General features: G+C 38.3%; 2 protein-coding genes and 1 long non-coding RNA gene across 3 annotated transcripts in view; all 3 read left to right on the forward strand.

Annotated features, from left to right (window-relative positions):
• Window positions 1-4,579, forward strand: part of LOC136854193 (uncharacterized transmembrane protein DDB_G0289901-like) — a 5,893-nt gene extending 1,314 nt beyond the window's left edge. The window contains exon 2 of the mRNA XM_067130497.1: window positions 907-4,579. Within this exon, the coding sequence (XP_066986598.1) occupies window positions 1,493-3,154 (1,662 nt within the window). The 5' untranslated portion in view covers window positions 907-1,492 and the 3' untranslated portion in view covers window positions 3,155-4,579. The remainder of the gene's footprint in view (window positions 1-906) is intronic.
• On the forward strand, window positions 3,170-4,314 carry LOC136853953 (uncharacterized). The gene is made up of 2 exons (XM_067129851.1): window positions 3,170-3,202; window positions 3,286-4,314. Exons 1-2 carry the CDS (start codon window positions 3,170-3,172, stop codon window positions 4,312-4,314), a joined length of 1,062 nt encoding a protein of 353 aa, XP_066985952.1.
• Window positions 4,580-13,259: 8,680 nt separating the features above from the next.
• On the forward strand, window positions 13,260-15,853 carry LOC136853921 (uncharacterized). The gene is made up of 2 exons (XR_010857581.1): window positions 13,260-13,400; window positions 15,460-15,853. It is a non-coding gene; the product is annotated as an uncharacterized lncRNA (long non-coding RNA).
• Window positions 15,854-20,000: the final 4,147 nt, after the last annotated feature.

Raw genomic sequence — 20,000 nt, forward strand, 5'->3', positions numbered from 1 at the left:
AGGGCTTAGTAACTAATTAAACTTTACGATTTATCTTACCTAATTTCGGTATACGTTATCTTACCTAATTTCGGTATACATATGACTTACTATCTGGAAAAGAATTCTGTGGGGGTAAGACATCAATGGCACTAAAGATTTTGGGGATTGGGAAGGGGTGACAGAGGGAGAGAGTGAGAGGGAGAGGAAGTGAGAAAGAGAGTAGAGGGGGTGTTAGGGAGGAGAAGGAGGGAAAAATGAGAGAGAGAGAGAGAGAGAGAGAGAGAGAGAGAGAGAGAGAGAGAGAGAGAGAGAGAGAGGGAGAAGGAGAGAAAGATATTTTATCGGTTGTCATTCATGGTTGTCTCAGGCAGTGCCGGGTTGGCTAGCTAGTATATATATACATATGTTTGTAAATATATATATATATATATATATATATATATATATATATATATATATATATATATATATATATATATATATATATATATATATATATATGACATTTTCTATCATCACCGTGATTTATATACGATCATGAAGCTTCAAATATCGCTTAATATCAAATCCACGCTGTGATGTGTGTGATAAATGGACGTGTGTCTCGAAGTTCATTGTCGATCTGAGCTATTCCCGTAAAATTAAGATCGGGGATATTCAATGGATTTGATATTAAAGTTTATTTGTAGTTTCAAGTAGCTTCAATATATATATATATAAAATACTATATATATATATATATATTATTTGATTCATTGAAGATTTCACAATAAAATTAAGATACAATTTGATTTTAAAACCAATAAAGACTCGATATTATCTGATTCAAGATCTAGATTTTAAAACCAATGGCAAATTATGAGTGCTCAAACGATACAACGCCAAAGGAGACAGCAAATTAATCACATGTTTTTGTGTTTACAGGGGAAGATCTGTTGCCTTTTATCACTGGCCCTACTTGTGACAGTGAATGTCTCCCAAGCACGGCACATCAGTTCCAGTGAAAGCAGAGAAGACGATCACTTTCGCCTCGAAGATTTAGTGGGATTTGGCGCTGGTCGTGGTCACCCATTTGGGGGAGGTGGTGGTTCTGGTAGTCGGTTCCTGGATGGAAGTAAAAATGGAGGTCCTTTTCGAATGTCTGGAAGCGGTCCACCGGGAACCGGTCATTCACCTGGAGGCAGACATAGAGACACCCCATTGCCGATTGGCAGTGAAACTGGCCGTCCACTTAGAGTAGGTGGTGGACATCGTTTTATGAAAGGAGGCAGTGTTCAGCATGGGGGCACTGGATCTCACAACCTATTCAGAATCAGCAATGTGGTAGATTCTCCACTCGGGGGTGCAGTTGGTGATAATCAAAGGCTCACATCTGGGGACAATGAAGATGGTTATGGTGGTAATCACCCACGTGGAAGTGGTGACAGAGGGGTTGAACTACCTTTGAGAAATGGCAACATAGGTCTTCCTTCTGAAAATAGTGGTAGCGGCAGTGGCCTTCAGTTTGGAGATGACACTGGGGGTGAACTTCCTTTGGGATATGGAAACAAAGGTCTTCCTTCTAGAAATGGTGGTAATGGCAATGGCCTTCAGTTTGGAGGTGGCAGTGGGGTTGAACTTTCTTTGGGAAAATGGTAACGCAGCTCTTCCCTCTGTAGTTGGTGGTAGCGATAGTGGCCTTCAGTTTGGAGGTAACAGTGGGGTTGAACTTTCTCTTGGATATAGTAATGTACGTCTTCCCTCTGGAAATATTGGTAGTGGCAGTGGCCTTCAGTCTGGAGGTGGCAGTGGTGTTGAACTTCCTCTTGGAAATGGTAACGCAGGTCTTCACTCTGGAAATGTTGGTAGTGGCAGTGGCCTTCAGTTTGGAGGTGACATTGGAGTTGAACTTTCTTTGGGAAATGAAAACGTAGGTCTTTCCTCTGTAGTTGGTGGTAGCGATAGTGGCCTTCAGTTTGGAGGTGACAGTGGTGTTGAACTTTCTCTTGGAAATGGTAATGCAGGTCTTCACTCTGGAAATGTTGGTAATGGCAGTGGCCTTCAGTTTGGAGGTGGCAGTGGTGTTGAACTTCCTCTTGGAAATGGTAATGCAGGTCTTCACTCTGGAAATGTTGGTAGTGGCAGTGGCCTTCAGTTTGGAGGTGACAGTGGAGTTGAACTTTCTTTGGGAAATGGTAACGTAGGTCTTCCCTCTGTAGTTGGTGGTAGCAATAGTGGCCTTCAATTTGGAGGTGACAGTGGAGTTGAACTTTCTTTGGGAAATGGTAATGTAGGTCTTCCCTCTGGAAATGTTGGCAGCGGCAGTGGCCTTCAGTTTGGAGGTGACAGTGGAGTTGAACTTTCTTTGGGAAATGGTGACATAGGTCTTCCCTCTGGAGTTGGTGGTAGTGATAGTGGCCTTCAGTTTGGAGGTGACAGTGGAGTTGAACTTTCTCTTGGAAATGGTAATGTAGGTCTTCCCTCTGGAAATGTTGGTAGTGGCAGTGGCCTTCAGTTTGGAGGTGACAGTGGAGTTGAACTTTCTTTGGGAAATGGTAACGTAGGTCTTCCCTCTGTAGTTGGTGGTAGTGATAGTGGCCTTCAGTTTGGAGGTGACAGTGGAGTTGAACTTTCTCTTGAAAATGGTAATGTAGGTCTTCCCTCTGGAAATGTTGGTAGTGGCAGTGGCCTTCAGTTTGGAGGTGACAGTGGAGTTGAACTTTCTTTGGGAAATGGTAACGTAGGTCTTCCCTCTGGAGTTGGTGGTAGTGATAATGGCCTTCAGTTTGGAGGTGACAGTGGAGTTGAACTTTCTCTTGAAAATGGTAAAGTAGGTCTTCCCTCTGGAAATGTTGGTAGTGGCAGTGGCTTTCAGTTTGGAGGTGACAGTGGAGTTGAACTTTCTTTGGGAAATGGTAACATAGGTCTTCCCTCTGTAGTTGGTGGTAGTGATAGTGGCCTTCAGTTTGGAAGTGACAGTGGAGTTGAACTTTCTCTTGAAAATGGTAATGTAGGTCTTCCCTCTGGAAATGTTGGTAGTGGCAGTGGCCTTCAGTTTGGAGGTGACAGTGGAGTTGAACTTTCTTTGGGAAATGGTAACGTAGGTCTTCCTCTGGAGTTGGTGGTAGTGATAGTGGCCTTCAGTTTGGAAGTGACAGTGGAGTTGAACTTTCTCTTGGAAATGGTAATGTAGGTCTTCCCTCTGGAAATGTTGGTAGTGGCAGTGGCCTTCAGTTTGGAGGTGACAGCGGAGTTGAACTTTCTTTGGGAAATGGTAACGTAGGTCTTCCCTCTGTAGTTGGTGGTAGTGATGGTGGACTTCAGTTTGGAGGTGACAGTGGAGTTGAACTTTCTCTTGAAAATGGTAAAGTAGGTCTTCCCTCTGGAAATGTTGGTAGTGGCAGTGGCCTTCAGTTTGGAGCTGACAGTGGAGTTGAACTTTCTTTGGGAAATGGTAACGCAGGTCTTCCCTCTGTAGTTGGTGGTAGCGATAGTGGCCTTCAGTTTGGAGGTGACAGTGGGGTTGAACTTTCTCTTGGAAATGGTAATGTAGGTCTTCCCTCTGGAAATGTTGGTAGTGGCAGTGGCCTTCAGTTTGGAGCTGACAGTGGAGTTGAACTTTCTTTGGGAAATGGTAACGTAGGTCTTCCCTCTGGAGTTGGTGGTAGTGATAGTGGCCTTCAGTTTGGAGGTGACAGTGGAGTTGAACTTTTTCTTGAAAATGGTAAAGTAGGTCTTCCCTCTGGAAATGTTGGTAGTGGCAGTGGCCTTCAGTTTGGAGGTGACAGTGGAGTTGAACTTTCTTTGGGAAATGGTAACGCAGGTCTTCCCTCTGTAGTTGGTGGTAGCGATAGTGGCCTTCAGTTTGGAGGTGACAGTGGGGTTGAACTTTCTCTTGGAAATGGTAATGTAGGTCTTCCCTCTGGAAATGTTGGTAGCGGCATTGGCCTTCAGTTTGGAGGTGGCAGTGGTGTTGAACTTCCTCTTGGAAATGGTAACGCAGGTCTTCAATCTGGAAATGGTGGTAGCAATAGTGGTCTTCAGTTTGGAGGTGACAGTGGGGTTGAACTTTCTTTGGGAAATGGTAATGTAGGTTTTCCCTCTGGAAATGTAGGTAGCAATAGTGGTCTTCAGTTTGGAGCTGACAGTGGTGCTGAACTTCCTCCTCTAAATGGTAACCCAGGTCTTCATTCTGGAAATAGTGGTAGCAACATTGGCTTTCAGTTTGGAGGTGGCAGTGGAGTTGAGCTTCCTCTGGGAAATGGCAACGTAGGTCTTCCCTCTGGAAATGAGCCTTCAGCGGGGAGGTGTTGTCACTGCTCTACTCTGATAGCAATCGGAGGTAGCGTTTGACAGTATACGAGGAACGAACTCACTTCTAGTCAGAATTATTGCTACAGCGTAGCAAAAATTCAATAACTTAAATGCACAGCCACCTAAGATCTCTAAGGAGCACTCATGTTCTCAGCTTTTAAAAACAAAAGTGTACAGTATATTTTTATGTATTTAAATTTGTCCTTCCATAAGTTTTCAAATGAAAATATGTATATAATTCTCACATTCCAAAATAAAATGGGACAAAGATTCTAATACGAACAAAAATAAATATTTTCAAATCTTTTTGTTTTATTAAACTTATGGTTTTAAGCATAAAATAACGAGAACCATTGACAAACTGTAGAGCATTTATTGGGGGCTAGAATTATCTTGAGAAATAATGCTTATATTACGTTTCCACTCCTTAATCTCGTGAAGTAATCGTCATTATTATGCCAACAAACTACTTACTTCAAAAGTGGCCGAATTTAAACAAATCTGCGTTGTTTAGACAAGCATTCCTTAATCAATGAATAATGCCCACACTTAAAACGAAGTGGTTCAGATACTAAAACTGATGACAGCAGTGAAAATTCTTTGAAAGCTTCCAAAGAATATGGTGCTCATTTGAAAGAAGCAACAGAAGGTAATGAGAAACACAGAAAGGGGAGATCAGTTATTGGAAAAACAGATTAATAAATAAAAAAGCATGTAATTAAGATATTAATATACAAGTTGAATTGTATTAAGGTCGTAATTCATTGCATCCTTGTCTGAACTTCTGAAATTCTGTTGCACAACATCCTCTGGGAGGCTGTGCTGCAGTCCAGTGGTGTGAGGAACAAAAGACCACTGGAACCGAGAAGTTCAACAGCGAGGCACATTTACTGCATATTGGTGCTGCTTTTCAGCAAACCTGGTTGCTCTCGGCAGGAAAAAGGGATCAGGGTTAATCGTGAATGTAAAGGATCTCTGTTAGAATACAACTTATGAAAAAGTGACAAAGAAGAGACCATCCATCGATGGTCCAAGTCATAACAGCTAAAAAGGAAAGAATCATAATTAAATGACGAGCAATCCACTTGCCCCATTCACTTCATCCCCAACATTCCAGGCGACTCCGACCTCCCGTTAACAGCCTCCCTTGCCTGAGAGCAGTGTTAATGACGAATGGTTGTTATAAAAATTCCACTCACCAAGAAACGAAGCGTTAAAATGCCTATCTTTATAGAAAATTTTCTGCTCAGAATTACTTTTTCTTTCATTTTCCGAAATATTTGCATAGACTCGCGTTACACCCTGTATATAAAGTAGTTGTCAACTATTCATTCTTGCGGGGTTTTGGTCAGATGGCAGCACCTGTAACCAGGCCTTAATATCACTTCTCTCAGTATTATTTTCATGCTGTTTCTTCCATGTTTCTTTTTTTTTTTTGTGGTAATAAATTTCATCTTTCTACTAGTATACTCTTGAACATAGCAAATTATTCGTGATATGATCTATGTCATCCTTTTTCTGAGAGGCTGCAACACCGAACATTTGTCAATTCTCGGTAAAATTATTCATTTTCTTGATTTAATTCACGATACTGGCATTAATAAACCAATAAAAGTTTATCTGACTATTAGTATCAAAGAAAAATGTTCTGTGCTTAAGGGTTAAGATTCATTTACTCATTTGTGCAATTGATATTTTGTTAACAACTATGTCATCAATTTGCAACGAAAGTCATCATCCAGCCGCCTGTCTGTGGTCACCCAAACTCAAGAGTTATTAATCACTATAATGCAGACTAATTTACCCAAACCTTCAAAAGTAAACAAGCAAATAAATAAATCATTAAATCAAGAAATAAATAAACGGATAAATAGAATTGCTTGAAATATCAATGTATCAGTTTAAATTCTAAGTTCAGTTGAACTGCAATAGATCTCTCGCATTGCAGCCGATTTTTTTTGCAAATGTGACCACAAAGGCTTCTTACTTTAAACATTTAAATCCATTGACAACTCTATTAGAAGGTTTTCTTCAATAATAGCTATGTATACTTTATCGTAGTAGGACCAAGGAACACGAAAATAAAAAAAATATTTACACCACAGGATGTTTCTTTACTTTATCAAGATCTGCAATAAAAGTCGTGCTTGGCAATGCACACCAATAAAGGCATAAAGTCTGTGAAAAGCATCCACCGATGATCCAGTAATGATTGTCATTTCTATTATCCTTATCATTTTCATTGCAATCACCATTATCACCGCCGCTGGGATGGCTGTTAGTACGTAAACAGGTCTGGTGTGAATAAATATAGAATTACTGTATATGCAATCCAGGTTTCTTGAAGGTGGTCACCTTCAGGTATTAAGTAATACTTACAATCGCAAGAAATCAACTGGTGTGACGGGTTTGAGAGAGGCCAGTCACTACCTCATGGACACCCCAGGGTAAATGCAAGTGACAAAAGTAACATTACAAAGCGATAGGCCGTGTTGGTATACCTCGGGTTAAACCGAATGTATACAATGAAAGGAAAGCGTCATTGTGAAGTTTCAAATGCATTCCTTTTGCAAAGAAGGATTTGGAGGCAGATAGGAGGGTCCACGTAATGCAAAAGTCACCAGTGGGGCACAGAAAATATTTACCAAAGTTAAGGGATGTCATATAGTGTTGAGTTGAAAATTAGTGGTTCAAGGAAGTGATAACCACTATTATTATTATTATTATTATTATTATTATTATTATTATTATTATTATTATTATTATTATTATTATTATTATTATACAATATAAAACGTAAATTGAATTCATACTTTTTTTGGTAAAATTAAACTACGGGTTTCGAACTCCAGTTTAAATAGGGAAATGTAGAGCGACAAAAGTTTTTTGACGCAAAGTGGATGCAATTGCAATATTACTCAAATATTGCCGTCATTTTTAAAGAGAAAGCACACTATAATTGTAGGAGGAAACTCCTCCCCTGGATGAGAACCACTGATTTAGGCAGTTCCCTTTATGGAACCGGTTTTCACGATGATATATATTTGTAGGGGTATTGATGATTAAAGCTGAATTGTGAGACTAAAAACAATGATTAAGACACGGTGATAACAATAAAATAACTGAATTACCTTTGGTATTTATGGTCATGTTAATTGCCATTAATACATCACGTCAATATTAGCGGTATTATGTAATTCTGGAATTGCATTTTAATTATAATATATCAAGCACAGTAAGATGGTTTAAATTTCCAAGTTTAAGATTTTGTGATAATTAAATAACCAACGTTCTTAAGATTTGGGTTGTGTCATAGCCTCTGAGCCAGTCCCCCCCAAGTCTTGAAAGTGCATTCGAGCATACACTCTTCTCATAGGCCTACATAATTTTACACATGCACAAGCACACACACACACACATATATATATATATATATATATATATATATATATATATATATATATATAATATATATATATATATATATATATATATATATATATATATATATATATATATATATATATATATATATATATATATATATATATATATATATATATATATATATATATATATATATATATATATATATATATATATATATATATATATATATATATATATATATATATATATATATATATATATATATATATATATATATATATATATATATATATATATATATATATATATATATATATATATATATATATATATATATTTTTTTTTTTTTTTTTTTTTTTTTGCCGTTTCGGCCGTCATCATTCACGACGTCAATGAGGAAAATGTCCCTAGGCAAGTTCTTGTTGAGTGACAGATAAGTGTATCGGTAACTCATGTCATGTTCGCTTACCCATTGCCAACAACTTTTGTCAGTCTCGCTTTACCCAAATTTTAGATTTTATAAGAAGGCAGTCTCCCCTTGAACTAAAGAATAAAGCCAAACCTCCTCTTTGGGATTATACCCTGTGACTTGAGTTTGCTAAGTTAGCATTACATACTCTGTGGCTGACTGGATATGATGTTGGTCTGGTAAACTACTGATCAGCGGTTCAAAATCCCCAAAATGGAGGATTCCCTTCATCAATAATAATGTTGGAGAAGATTTTGAAGAACGATCACGCTATTTAAAATCTATTTCCTTGTAAATCTGGTCTTAATTGATTGTTGGAAATGCGCTTAAAACCCCCGAAACTTTAAAGTGACTACTGTCCCTAGAAGAACGAAACTGGATCGAAAGGTCACAGGGGCAGATTCTCTAAATCAGGTTCCAGCTAGATCTTTCGACTGCCCGACTGACCGTTCTGGTTTGATGTTGTTACGCTGCTCATCTGCTATGCAAGGGGCGTCCATTCTGGGTGTAGGTCATGAAGGTTATCATTTAGAATTCGATTAGCCTCGGGAGTGAGTCTGGATTATAAGTTTCCTTAATGAATCTGGATGATTTATTTATCTGGAACACGAAAAGATTTCGTTTCCAGTTACCGTCGGTATCGAGTTACTATATAAAAAAAGCACTTTACAATACAGCTTCTGTATACCCAGGGCCGGATTAAGCTGGTGGGAGGCCTGGGGCCCACTCTGGTGGGAGGCCCCCCTTTCCAACTCCTATTGCATACACTACAAACTATAGTCTATATATAAACTACATTATAAACTATATAGTCTATATACAAACTATATTATTAAATTAAACTGTATTGTTTTTATTGGTGGGAGGCCCCCTCTTGGTGGGTGGCCCGGGGCCCAGCCCCCTGCCCCCCCCCTTAATCCGGCCCTGTGTATACCAGGTGCTACCCTTAAAATCCATTTTATTGTCGAATTCTCGCCAATGAAAGGCTGTTGCTGCAGTTTGTTGCCAACGGCTCTTTTGTGTTCGCCGTTTCCTTTGTAGAGATTTCTTCCAGTCTCCCCAATTTAAGTTAAGTTGCAGTTGCTCCACTTGAAAACGTATACTCAGGATGTGTTCTTTCGCTTTTATTTCCCCAAACTTATAACGGTAATAGATTCTTATCCGTAGCCTGGACCATGTAGACACCGATCGCTCTTTGTGTCCCTAAGAGATCAGCTAAGGATACCGACCGGTTCAGTCTAGCTACGGAGGGTTGAGACTTTCCTATAATTAGCGGCGTTGACACGTTTCCCATCTTGCTAAAGGAGGTATTTCATCATAATCCAAAAAGGTACAATTTCAGGATTAAGATCGAGGCTAAGGGTAATTCTGAGAAGGGGCATACTCGACCGTACTGGCCAGCGATGTGTTTTTACTTACAAGTGAATTCGTTTTTATGTGACGTGTGCATGCATTTATATTAATGTATGTACATATATACATAAAAGGTATATACAGTATATATTATATATATACATATATAATTGTGTATATTATATATATTTATACATATACACCTTTAATTAAATTTTGTATTGAGCAATATGAAAAATGTACAGCAAAGTCCAAGTATAATGTTTTGATTTTTGTGTTGTGCTTTTGTGCTGACGAATGAGAGAGGTGACAGGCAATCCCCTTGTTACCCCTGATAACTGTGACCCATGGTCACTTCACTTAATCACCCATACAAGAGGAAATGGCAGCGCTGCTCAAAAAAAAAAAAAAAAAATTGCCATTACTACAACCCCTTTTTCCTGAAAAGTTTGAACGGGATTAAGAGAATATATGGCAGCAGTGCTAGTCGCCTTCGAGTCCCAACTTTTCGTAGCCAGACACATTTATAGGATGGTTGTTCTTGACGTGTACCGATTGCTGCATCCTATGCAGCTCTGCTGCCATTACGGACCCGTACCCCAAAACTAAAATTTCATTGATGCTTTAATTGCTGAGCTAACTCGTCTTTCGAGGGAGTTTCATCAACCTTAATAGCATCTTGAATCTTGATTTGGAGTGGCGGAGACACTGACACTGACAGACATTTGCCTTGGAAGTGCATGCGGTGTACTTACCCATATACGTTGAAGGGGCGCATGCACTGAATTGCTTTCAATAATGATAGTTTCTCTTGTACAGCTTCACAAAATATGCAATCGATGAACTAAGTTTGTCTTTCCGAGCTGAATTTCGTTGCGAGTTTCAGGTTCGTCGGCGGCATCTTAAGTTGAAATGAAGAGATAAACGAATGTCGACACATTTATAGGCAACATGCGCTTATTTGATGTTAATGCACATGCGTTGTACGTACTTAAAACTATTAGCAGGACTCATGCGCTGATATGCTATTAATGCACTCGAGCTGTACGTATCTATGAACATCAACAGGGCGCATGCGCAGAATCTTAATTGTACACCTGCGCTGTACGTATCTAAAAATAATTTTTAAAAATTTGAACACTTTTATTAAAATGCACTAAAAAGTAAAAATTATTTTTTTGAGAAACACCTGGATTTTCTTACAATTAATCATGTCTACAAAAAATAAAGGCGTGGGCGCCAAACATGGAAGGAAATGCTACAAGAATTTTTTTTATTTTTAATTTCTTGTAGCATTTCCTTCTATGTTTGGAGCCCACGCTTTTATTTTTATTTTATACTTTTTAGTTTTGAAAGAAACTGTAACCGATTTATGATGTAGCTAACAAAATTGATAGAGTTATTAACTTATTCTGTGCAGTCAATGAGGGCATGAAAAATCCGAAGAGTTTCATACAAATACTGAGTTACTGGGAGAGGTCACTGTGGGGTCACTAGAGGTCACTGCTGACCTACTAATCATGTAAGGTTGTATTGTCACCGGGATTGAGTAACCATGCGAAGTTTCAAGTCCATCGGACGAAGGGAATAGGTCGAAAATTGAGTTACAAGATTCGACCCAAACAAACAAACAGACAAAAAGCAAGCTAAATAAAAGTGTACAAGAATGGACTGATGTTAGGGGCATGGCAGCAAATGGTCTCTTCAACAGTAATAATTTGCGGTCTACGTATCAGCAGAATTTGATGCATATGATATGGCAGAGGTTCCCAAACTTTTTGTTCCTCGGTACCCCTTGGGCTTTTTTTATAGGTACCCATGTACCCCTAACACTAAAAAATTAAGCTTAATATTAAAAAAGAACATTTTAATATTTTGATATTTTAAATTTATGGAGTCTGCTTGTGTAGATTACATAGGTATCTTAAATTGTGACAACAGAAATAAAGCAATTACTAAGGTAATTTATATTTTGATCCAGCACATACAATTGTACAGCAGTAATTATTTTCTTCAGACCAAATGTACCCCCTGAAACGTGCAAATGTACCCCTTGGGGTACATGTACCCCTGTTTGGGAGCCCCTGTGGTATGGTCACGTGTTCGTAGCTACTCCATGAAATGAAATATCAATTTATGCTGTTTTTTCCCAGGATTCCTAGTGAATTCTTTTCATTGACTGTGAAAGGGTAACTTGATTACTTTTTCTCTCTTCGTTACTCTTTATGTTTCTTGTTTTTTTAATGCATTCCTCCTGAAAATAGGGACGGTTATCCCCAAAGTATCTGAATGAGTCCTAGTGTATTTCTAAAACTGCATCAGTTTAATACACAAGACAAGGATTTTAGTTTTTCAGTGATGATTACACCTAAGACCAAATGTCTTACAGATCTGTATATGTTTTTCATTTTCAATACTATACAATTTGTAAGTCACTCCAAACAAGGTCCAATTAATCTTCTTATTTTTAACTAAAAGAATCAGCAACGGTACTTGGGGTGTGTACCTACATGGATAAAAATCATTGCATTTGAAATTCGAGTATCAAAGGCATAAGGTTTTTAGTACAGCGTGAAGTTGGAGACCGGTTTGTAAGTAGAAATTCCCTTTTTCCTAAATCATTGTTCAGTGTTGCTGATATTGCTTGGTGAATTCTGTTGCCCGGTGAAGCATTAGATAAAATTATGCAATCATTTGTGCAAATATGGCAGTGTTTCTACATATGTGAATGCTGATATTGTTGGAATAAGCTGTGAAGAAAATATTACATATTCTTAGTTTTTTCTCAGCCAGCTTCATCGACAGCAAACTATTTATATATAAAACAGGCCTGCATTAATGCTCGTTTGTTATTCTTGCAATAAATGTTATGTATCCATGCTATGAGTGTTAGTTTTCCTTGCTATTAGTGTTTGGTATCTTTGCAATGAGTGTTTCTTTATTATCCTTATAATGAACGCTTGTTTTCCTTGTAATCTCAAAAGCTCATAGATCAAACACTCCTATATTGTCCCTACAATGAGCGCTTGTTTCATATCCTTGCGATGAGTGTTTCTTATCCTTGTGAACAGTGTTTCGTATCCTGGTAATGAGTCCTTGTTATCCTTGCAGTCTCAACGCACGTGGATAAAACACCCCGATGTTAATAAACGTCATTTACCATTGTAATGAGCATTCGTTTGTTATCCTTGAAAGAAGTGCTTATTATCCTTGCATCCTTTACCTTAAACGTGGCAAAAGCAAGTCAGAAGACCCAAGACACGAGTTTTTTACTCCACTGGGTTCATCGCAAGCATCATGACCTTGAGACCCCTCCCTCAGGAAAAAACCTAAAAAAGATAGGGCTCGATGGGGTATAACCGAAAAAATCCAGGACCAACAAAAACAAACCGTCCTCAGGAGGGAGAGAGTCCAATGAGCAAATAGAGCGGGTTGACTCACTTTTCTTGTCGTCGTCAAGAGCATGAAGGGAGAATTTCGACATCGGTTATCCAAAGGTCATTAGTGGTTTCCAGGTGCATCCTTCTGCTGGATCCCAAAAATACTCAGAGCAGCTGTACTGGAGAAATTGCATTCTCATCTTTAAAGAGCTGTCACTACAATAAATATTATGGCTGGTGCTGCCTGTTCTATCTTGGGCGTTTCTTTTCAGTTGACATAACTCTGCAAAGTTAATCGTGTACGTAAGATTAAAACCTCGTCAGTTCAAGGGATATTAAAAAAGAGTCCTTCAATAAAAACCAGTTCAGTAGCTTCAGAGGATAGCTCATATCCCTTTGTTCACAGAAAACCGGTTTTGCGAACACTGATTATAGGGTCTTTGGAACATACAAAAGCAGGACTCTTCGCAGAAATTGGCGTATTTAGCAGGTTGCAGATATCCTGAGAGGAAGTCAAACATCAAGCAGCAATGGTTAGTATAAATCTTCATATTTTCTGTCTCGCTTTTGCCTCTTGGCAGAAGCTGACCTGGCAGATCACTTGATATTGTGGCCGAATTGGAACTTGAACTTTTGGGCGTCTTTTGTATTTAGGCCCAAATGGATGGAACTTGCACATTTCGAAGTTTTCTTTTGCTGTAGCCTAACTGAAACTTGCACTTTTGGAAGGCCTCTTGTACTGTGGCCGAACAGGAACTTGCACTTCTGGGAGGTCTCTATAATGGTGGCCAAACTGGAACTTACGCATTTTGAATTTCTCTTGTGCTGTGGTCGAACTGGAACATGCGTTCTGGAAAGGCCACTTGACTTGTGACCGAACTGGAAGGAACTTGCACTTTCGAGAGGTTTTTGGTATTGTGGCTGAATTGGAACTTGCGTTTTCAAGAGGCTGTCTTGTATTGTGGCCAGTCTTGAACTTACACTTCTGGAGGGTCTCTGGTATTGTAGCTGAACCAGAACTTCCTTTTTATGGAAGAACCCTTGCACCGCGACCAAACTGGAACCTGCACTTCTGCAAGAGACCTTTTCAAGGAAGGTCTCTTGTTTTCGTAGAAGAATTGGAACTTGCAATTTAAGAAGGTCTCTTGTATTGTGGTCAAGCTGGAACTTGCTCTTTTGGATAGTCTCTTGTATGAGTATTGTGGCCGAACTGGAAGACCTTCCACTTTTGGAGGGTCTGTCTTCGCACTTTTGGAAGGTCTTTTGTATCATGGCTGAAAGCGCATTTGTTTATCGTGCAAGGCTCTGAGTTCCCACCAGAGCAGAATATCTCCTGATATCCTCTTGAGGAAGCCAGTCTTAGGAAGTCAAAAGAATGAATTCCGCGAATTTGTAACGTTGGCAGAACTGAAAAATAGGTAAAACTTTGTGTAATTTCCTCTAGATCCCTGTAATATCTTTCAAGTTCATGTATTTTCTGCATAGTTCTGGTAATACACCTAATATAGACTCTGTAGCCAGTATTAACATTTTTAACATGTTAAGCACATTTGGCGTACTGTGCGTAGGAAAAGGAATTATTTTGTAACAGTATCCTTAATGTAAAAATTTAAAAACATTATTAGTAAGAAAATAGTCGCTTTGAGACCTGAACAAGTATTTAGAAATATGAGGCAGTTATACGAGCACAAGCACAAAGATATACAGAGCACTGTTTTCCTGTGCCAATTTTGTAAACATTAATGTTAGCACGGAAATAAAAAGATCCATGCTTCCTTACTTAATTCTTGCTGTCCAACCCCTCTAACTGTGGGGCTTTCTCCCAGTTCCCCCTCTAAATCCTTGAATTTGAACTCTATTATTTTCTGAATCTTTTCATCTTGCTGTCCAACAACTCTAGCTCCCTCTCTTTATCGTCTTAAGTAAAAGCGAAGCAGGAATGGTAAAAGACAGACATGGAAAACTATTTAGCAGGTTTTGGGACTAGAAGGATAACCTGAATTTGTGAGTAATTTTCATATTTACCTTATAAAGCTAGGCGGTGGGACCTCTCCCACTTGAATGCGAATGATTTTTTCTCTATTTTCATATTTAGGAAATTAGGATCCCTTTGCCCTTCCTTTTTTTCGTTCAAGAAAATCTTTCTCTTCGTCATTGGGAATTTACTTTGTCATTTCTAAATCACGAGCTTTTTTCACTATTATTAAACCAGATTTTGTCTTCATTTCTATAAAATTATTCTGTATTGTATCTTTTGATTAATTTTGCCTAAAATGACTGTTTTATCAAAACCTAAAACAATCTTCGTTCTTTTAACATTATATTTTGAATTAAAAAATGGGCAGATCCTCTGCAAGACACCACTTTTGCTTCATCTGGCCAACATTTATTTGATATTTAGACTGACTCTGTTCTCCAAAACCAGACACATTTTTAAAAATTTTCTAGGAAATAACTTTTTTTTTGTGCTAAAGAATGAGCTATTACATTCCAAAAGCCAACTCCTTATCTTCAATCCCCTTAAATAATTTTGATCCAAAAGCCACCATTTTTTTTTCACTGTGGTTCACTGTACGTTTCACTGTCTTACAGAGGGCCTTCAACTACCTGTTTGTCCTGGCACTGCTCCTGGCAGCTGTGACCACAGTCCTCGGCCGGTTCTTCACTTCCATCGAGGACTCCCACGAGTTCATCGGAGGCTTCGGCGGTCGGCCATTCATCGGAGGCGGTGGTCGTCCATTCTTCGGGGGTCGTCCAGGATATGGGCAGTTCGGAAAGTGATCGTTCCAAAAAACAGCTGTGAAGTCCCGGAAGCCCATCTTGGTTAACTCGATCCTCTTCTGCCGAAATTCTACAGGAATTTGAGCATTAGTCAAAGTGTCTCGCCTTAAATTTCGTGTTTTTTTAATTCTTGTAAATGCTATAGTACTGTTTTCATTTTTATAAATGATGTAGTAATAAAAGCATTTTCTTATATTTTCTTCATTATCTGATTATTATTTATCCTGTTTTACTCTTTGGCACATTTATTATTCCTGTGAGACTGAGGGAGATATGAAATTTAGGGGAATGATGCAAAAATATCAAGCAATCAAGCCAGAAGTATTCTGCAACGTCCGGAGAAAAATACTGCTAATATTATGATGATGATAACACCTAAGAGGATGGATGGGGTAAACAGGCAAGGCTCAGGCACAGAAACCTTTTCGTTTCATTTCAAAGTACCTCTTAGTCTTACGGATCATGAGTTACTCTCCAGGACTGGAAAAGCCTGATAAGATGACAGGTTATTATCAATTCCTATCACTTTTAAGGTCCTTGAATTCATCGGCTACCTCTATTAGTACATCCGAGTTGTACAGGATTACTGAAAGATGCAGCCAAGAGGCCAGTCACATGGAATGCAATCCCGCAACATTGAGATGTCAGTAATTAACGTTGGCTCATGCCATCAGCCACTGCTTCTTGAAGAAAGCCAATCAAGCCATTTCTTTTGTTGCCCAGATTCATCGTACCTGACATAATTATAGCTCCAATATTTCCGGCGTCGATGACCACACCAAGTAATCAGTAAATCATTTTTTTCTCTGTCATTAAAATCCTGATCAGTCTTTGGGATTATGACAAGGAGAGGGTCCAAAATGGCTCACCTGTGTTGTGTGGTTCATCATATTTCTCCTTAACCTTTATCGGTTCATGAACGCGCACTACTGTATTAACTTTTAACTTAATGCTTTTGTTTCGTTGTGCAAATTTTGCTCGTGTGTGTTTTGTTTGCATGTACATACGGGTGTTTTTCTGTTCAGAAGATCCGTTTTGGTAGCATAAATGAAATAAGAAGAACTGTGGAGATAAATGGTAGTTAAACAGTCACCACAGGATGAAGAATGTAGCAGAGTGTTTTGAGATGGTTTGATCAAGTGGAAAGATTGGAAGATGATAGGCTGGTGAAAGAGCACATAATTCTGAAACGTTAAGAAAGAGAAAAGGAAAACCGTTTAAGGGATGAATAGACGGATAAAAGAGACGCCAGAAATGAAGGATCCTAATATCGGGGAATCGTCAGTGTGCTTTCAGGATAGACGTGAATGACCAAGTACGTATAATTGGTGTTAGCGTGATGCTCATGAGCCTTACGTATAGGTGTGTGAAGCGGCAGATGTTGTGGAAGTTTCCGGCATGGGGATTCATCCATGATTCAAGAGTTACAGCGTGCAAGTGGCAGTTGATGATGAGTTGCTTTTCTTTGGAAGCGCCTTTTGCTAGGGACACCAGATTAATGTGATTATATATATACACATATATATATATATATATATATATATATATATATATATATATATATATATATATATATATATATATATATATATATATGTATGTATATAACTGAATCACGAAAATATGGAACGTGATGAATATATAGATAAAGATAAAATCCACGAAGGAAACGGAAACACTGGAGTGCTGCGAGGCCTTTCGACGCTAGGTCCTTTACTTAGCAGTGCTGCGAGGCCTTTCGATGCTAGGTCCTTTACTCAACAGTCTGCTAAGTAAAGGACCTAGCGTCGAAAGGCCTCGCAGCACTCCAGTGTTTCCTTTTCCTTCGTGGATTTTTTATATCTTTATATATATATATATATAATATATATATATATATATATATATATATATATATATATATATATATATATATATATATATATATATATATATATATATATATATATTAGTCAAACCAAAATGTCAAGGCGGGTGACAGGAGGCATCTCCCGGACTGTATCGTTCGCAGTTAGGAACATTTTGGTCATTTTACCCATAAGGAAGCCGCCGTACTTGAACCTAAAACCTCAGCGGTGAAGGCAGATTAAGCTCTCAGAGATGAAGTGTTCGCTCCTCATTTGTCCCGGATTTTCTTTGTTTTGATTTCTTCTAAATGCGACCTCGAGTAACCTTTGCATGTATGTGTGTGTGTGTGTGTGTGCGCATATAGACCGAAAAGGAATTATATTTATATGTATATATATATATATACACACATATACATAATACATGCACACATTACTTTAACATCCAAAACGATCGAGCGTATCAAAGAAACACAAAGGAAAGTTATGGTTGGCTTGACCCTTCACAAGTATGCAGATGTAGGGATTTGATAAGAAATAACCTTTTATAATCTTTTAATTGGACACTATCTGTCCTCGAATGAGACTGCCTGCAAACTCCCTGTCCGCCAAGTTGATCTTACTGAAAGATTTTATCGGGTATTGGGGTCACTTCTTTAAAGGATTGATAATTCCAGCTTGTATGATTAGGATTTAACTGGTGTCATTATACATGCACACAAACACAAACATATTGTGATCTAAAGTCAGATGTAAACCATTTATAATGAGAAGGAAAAAAAGAAAAAAGAAAGAACGAAAATTTGGGTGGAGGGATTGGTCTCTCACCATCCAGTACAGAACTTGATCCGGCTTGACTACAAGCTGATGATAATTTTCTCTTTGTCTACAAGGGAAAATGTCCCCAACTTTGAGATTCACATACGAAGCATTCTGATGAGATCTCCTGTCGTCCGCCTTGACATATTGGTTCGACTGTAATGAACATCATATTCTTCGGAAGCTTGAATTTCATGCCAGTGGCCCCTGTGGGCTTGTTCCATATGAATAAGATTCATCTTCTCAATAATAATAATAATAATAATAATACACACACACACACACACACACATATATATATATATATATATATATATATATATATATATATATATATATATATATATATATACATATACATATAGATATATATATATGCAGAGAATCGATTTTTTAAAATTATAACGTGTCCACCTCTCTCGTGATCAAAGGCATTTCCTGAACTTAAAAAAAAAAATACTGCCTCTGATTTATTTCCCGACACTTTATTTTTTTGCAAAATGTTTATTATTTACCCTAAACACACACACACACACACACACACACACACACAAAGACCGGTGAACATTATTTCTGTGACCTTCGAATAGCAAAGTGAAAAACTTATGTTATGCAAATCTCACTTGCGTGACTCTCCTCTATTCTGAGATTCTTTCGGTGCCGTGCTTTTGTTTTTTCTTTTCTTCTTTTTTTTTTATAACAAGAACTTTCAACTGGATCACTGGAGCGACCTTCAAGACTGGGTGGTGTTTCAGATTTCCAAGGCACGTTTTTATCATTGTTTTTTTAGATCCTGCTCCCGCCAGTGGCTCACTGGTCTTGTGGAGTATTACAGCAAGATAACAAACATTAAGTTATTAGAATAATTACCCGTACATTTGACCAAATGTATATTTCTAAAAGAACATCACTTGACCTAATGTTGCTAGATAGATTTATGGAAATTTGGCCATAAAGCCCAGCGTTGGGTTGCTTACACTTATCAACAGTTAAGAGTGAAAAAAGGGAGTGCAAGATGCTGGACAGCTAGATGGAAGGTGGGGAGCGGTAATAGGATTAAAGTAAGAGGCTAAAACCTGGGTTTAGTTAGGGGCCGAAGGAATGCTGCAAACATCCTTTAGTAATGTCTACAGTACACCACGAGAGGTGCATTGACGGCACTACCCCTGTACAGAGGTTGACATAATGCTGCAATCGTTGTTGAGCCTTCAGTATATTTATGTTTTCCTTCCTATTGCTTTTTATATAATTAGTGTCATTAGTCAAGTTATAGTTGCTAGAACTGGTCAAAAATAGAAACAGAAATGCCTTTGAATTTCCTAATCCGTCTGGACTTCCTGGACAACCCAGGAATTTCGTCACAAAACCACTCGGTAATTGCTGAAGCAACTGACTTATTTTTCAGTTCCAGGACGCTGTTCGTTCACTATCCTCAGGCTCTCCAGTAATGTGACGCCGTTTCTTCCTTGTTATTTCATCTTGCTCCCTGAAGCCTCATACAAACAACGGCCGGGGATATATCTCGTGTTTTTCTTTATGTCCTTGTTCAAGATTTTTTGTCTCGTGGGATTGAGGAAGCTCCTGCCTTCTTGTAAAAAATCAAATGAAGATTGACAGTAACCTGTTATTTCTGTATGCTTTCGGAAGTTAGGGGGACAAGTTTTTCTTATAGTTTTTGAGATTTTG

Source organism: Macrobrachium rosenbergii, chromosome 28 (genome assembly GCF_040412425.1).
Source record: "Macrobrachium rosenbergii isolate ZJJX-2024 chromosome 28, ASM4041242v1, whole genome shotgun sequence".
Taxonomy (NCBI): Eukaryota; Metazoa; Arthropoda; class Malacostraca; order Decapoda; family Palaemonidae; genus Macrobrachium; species Macrobrachium rosenbergii.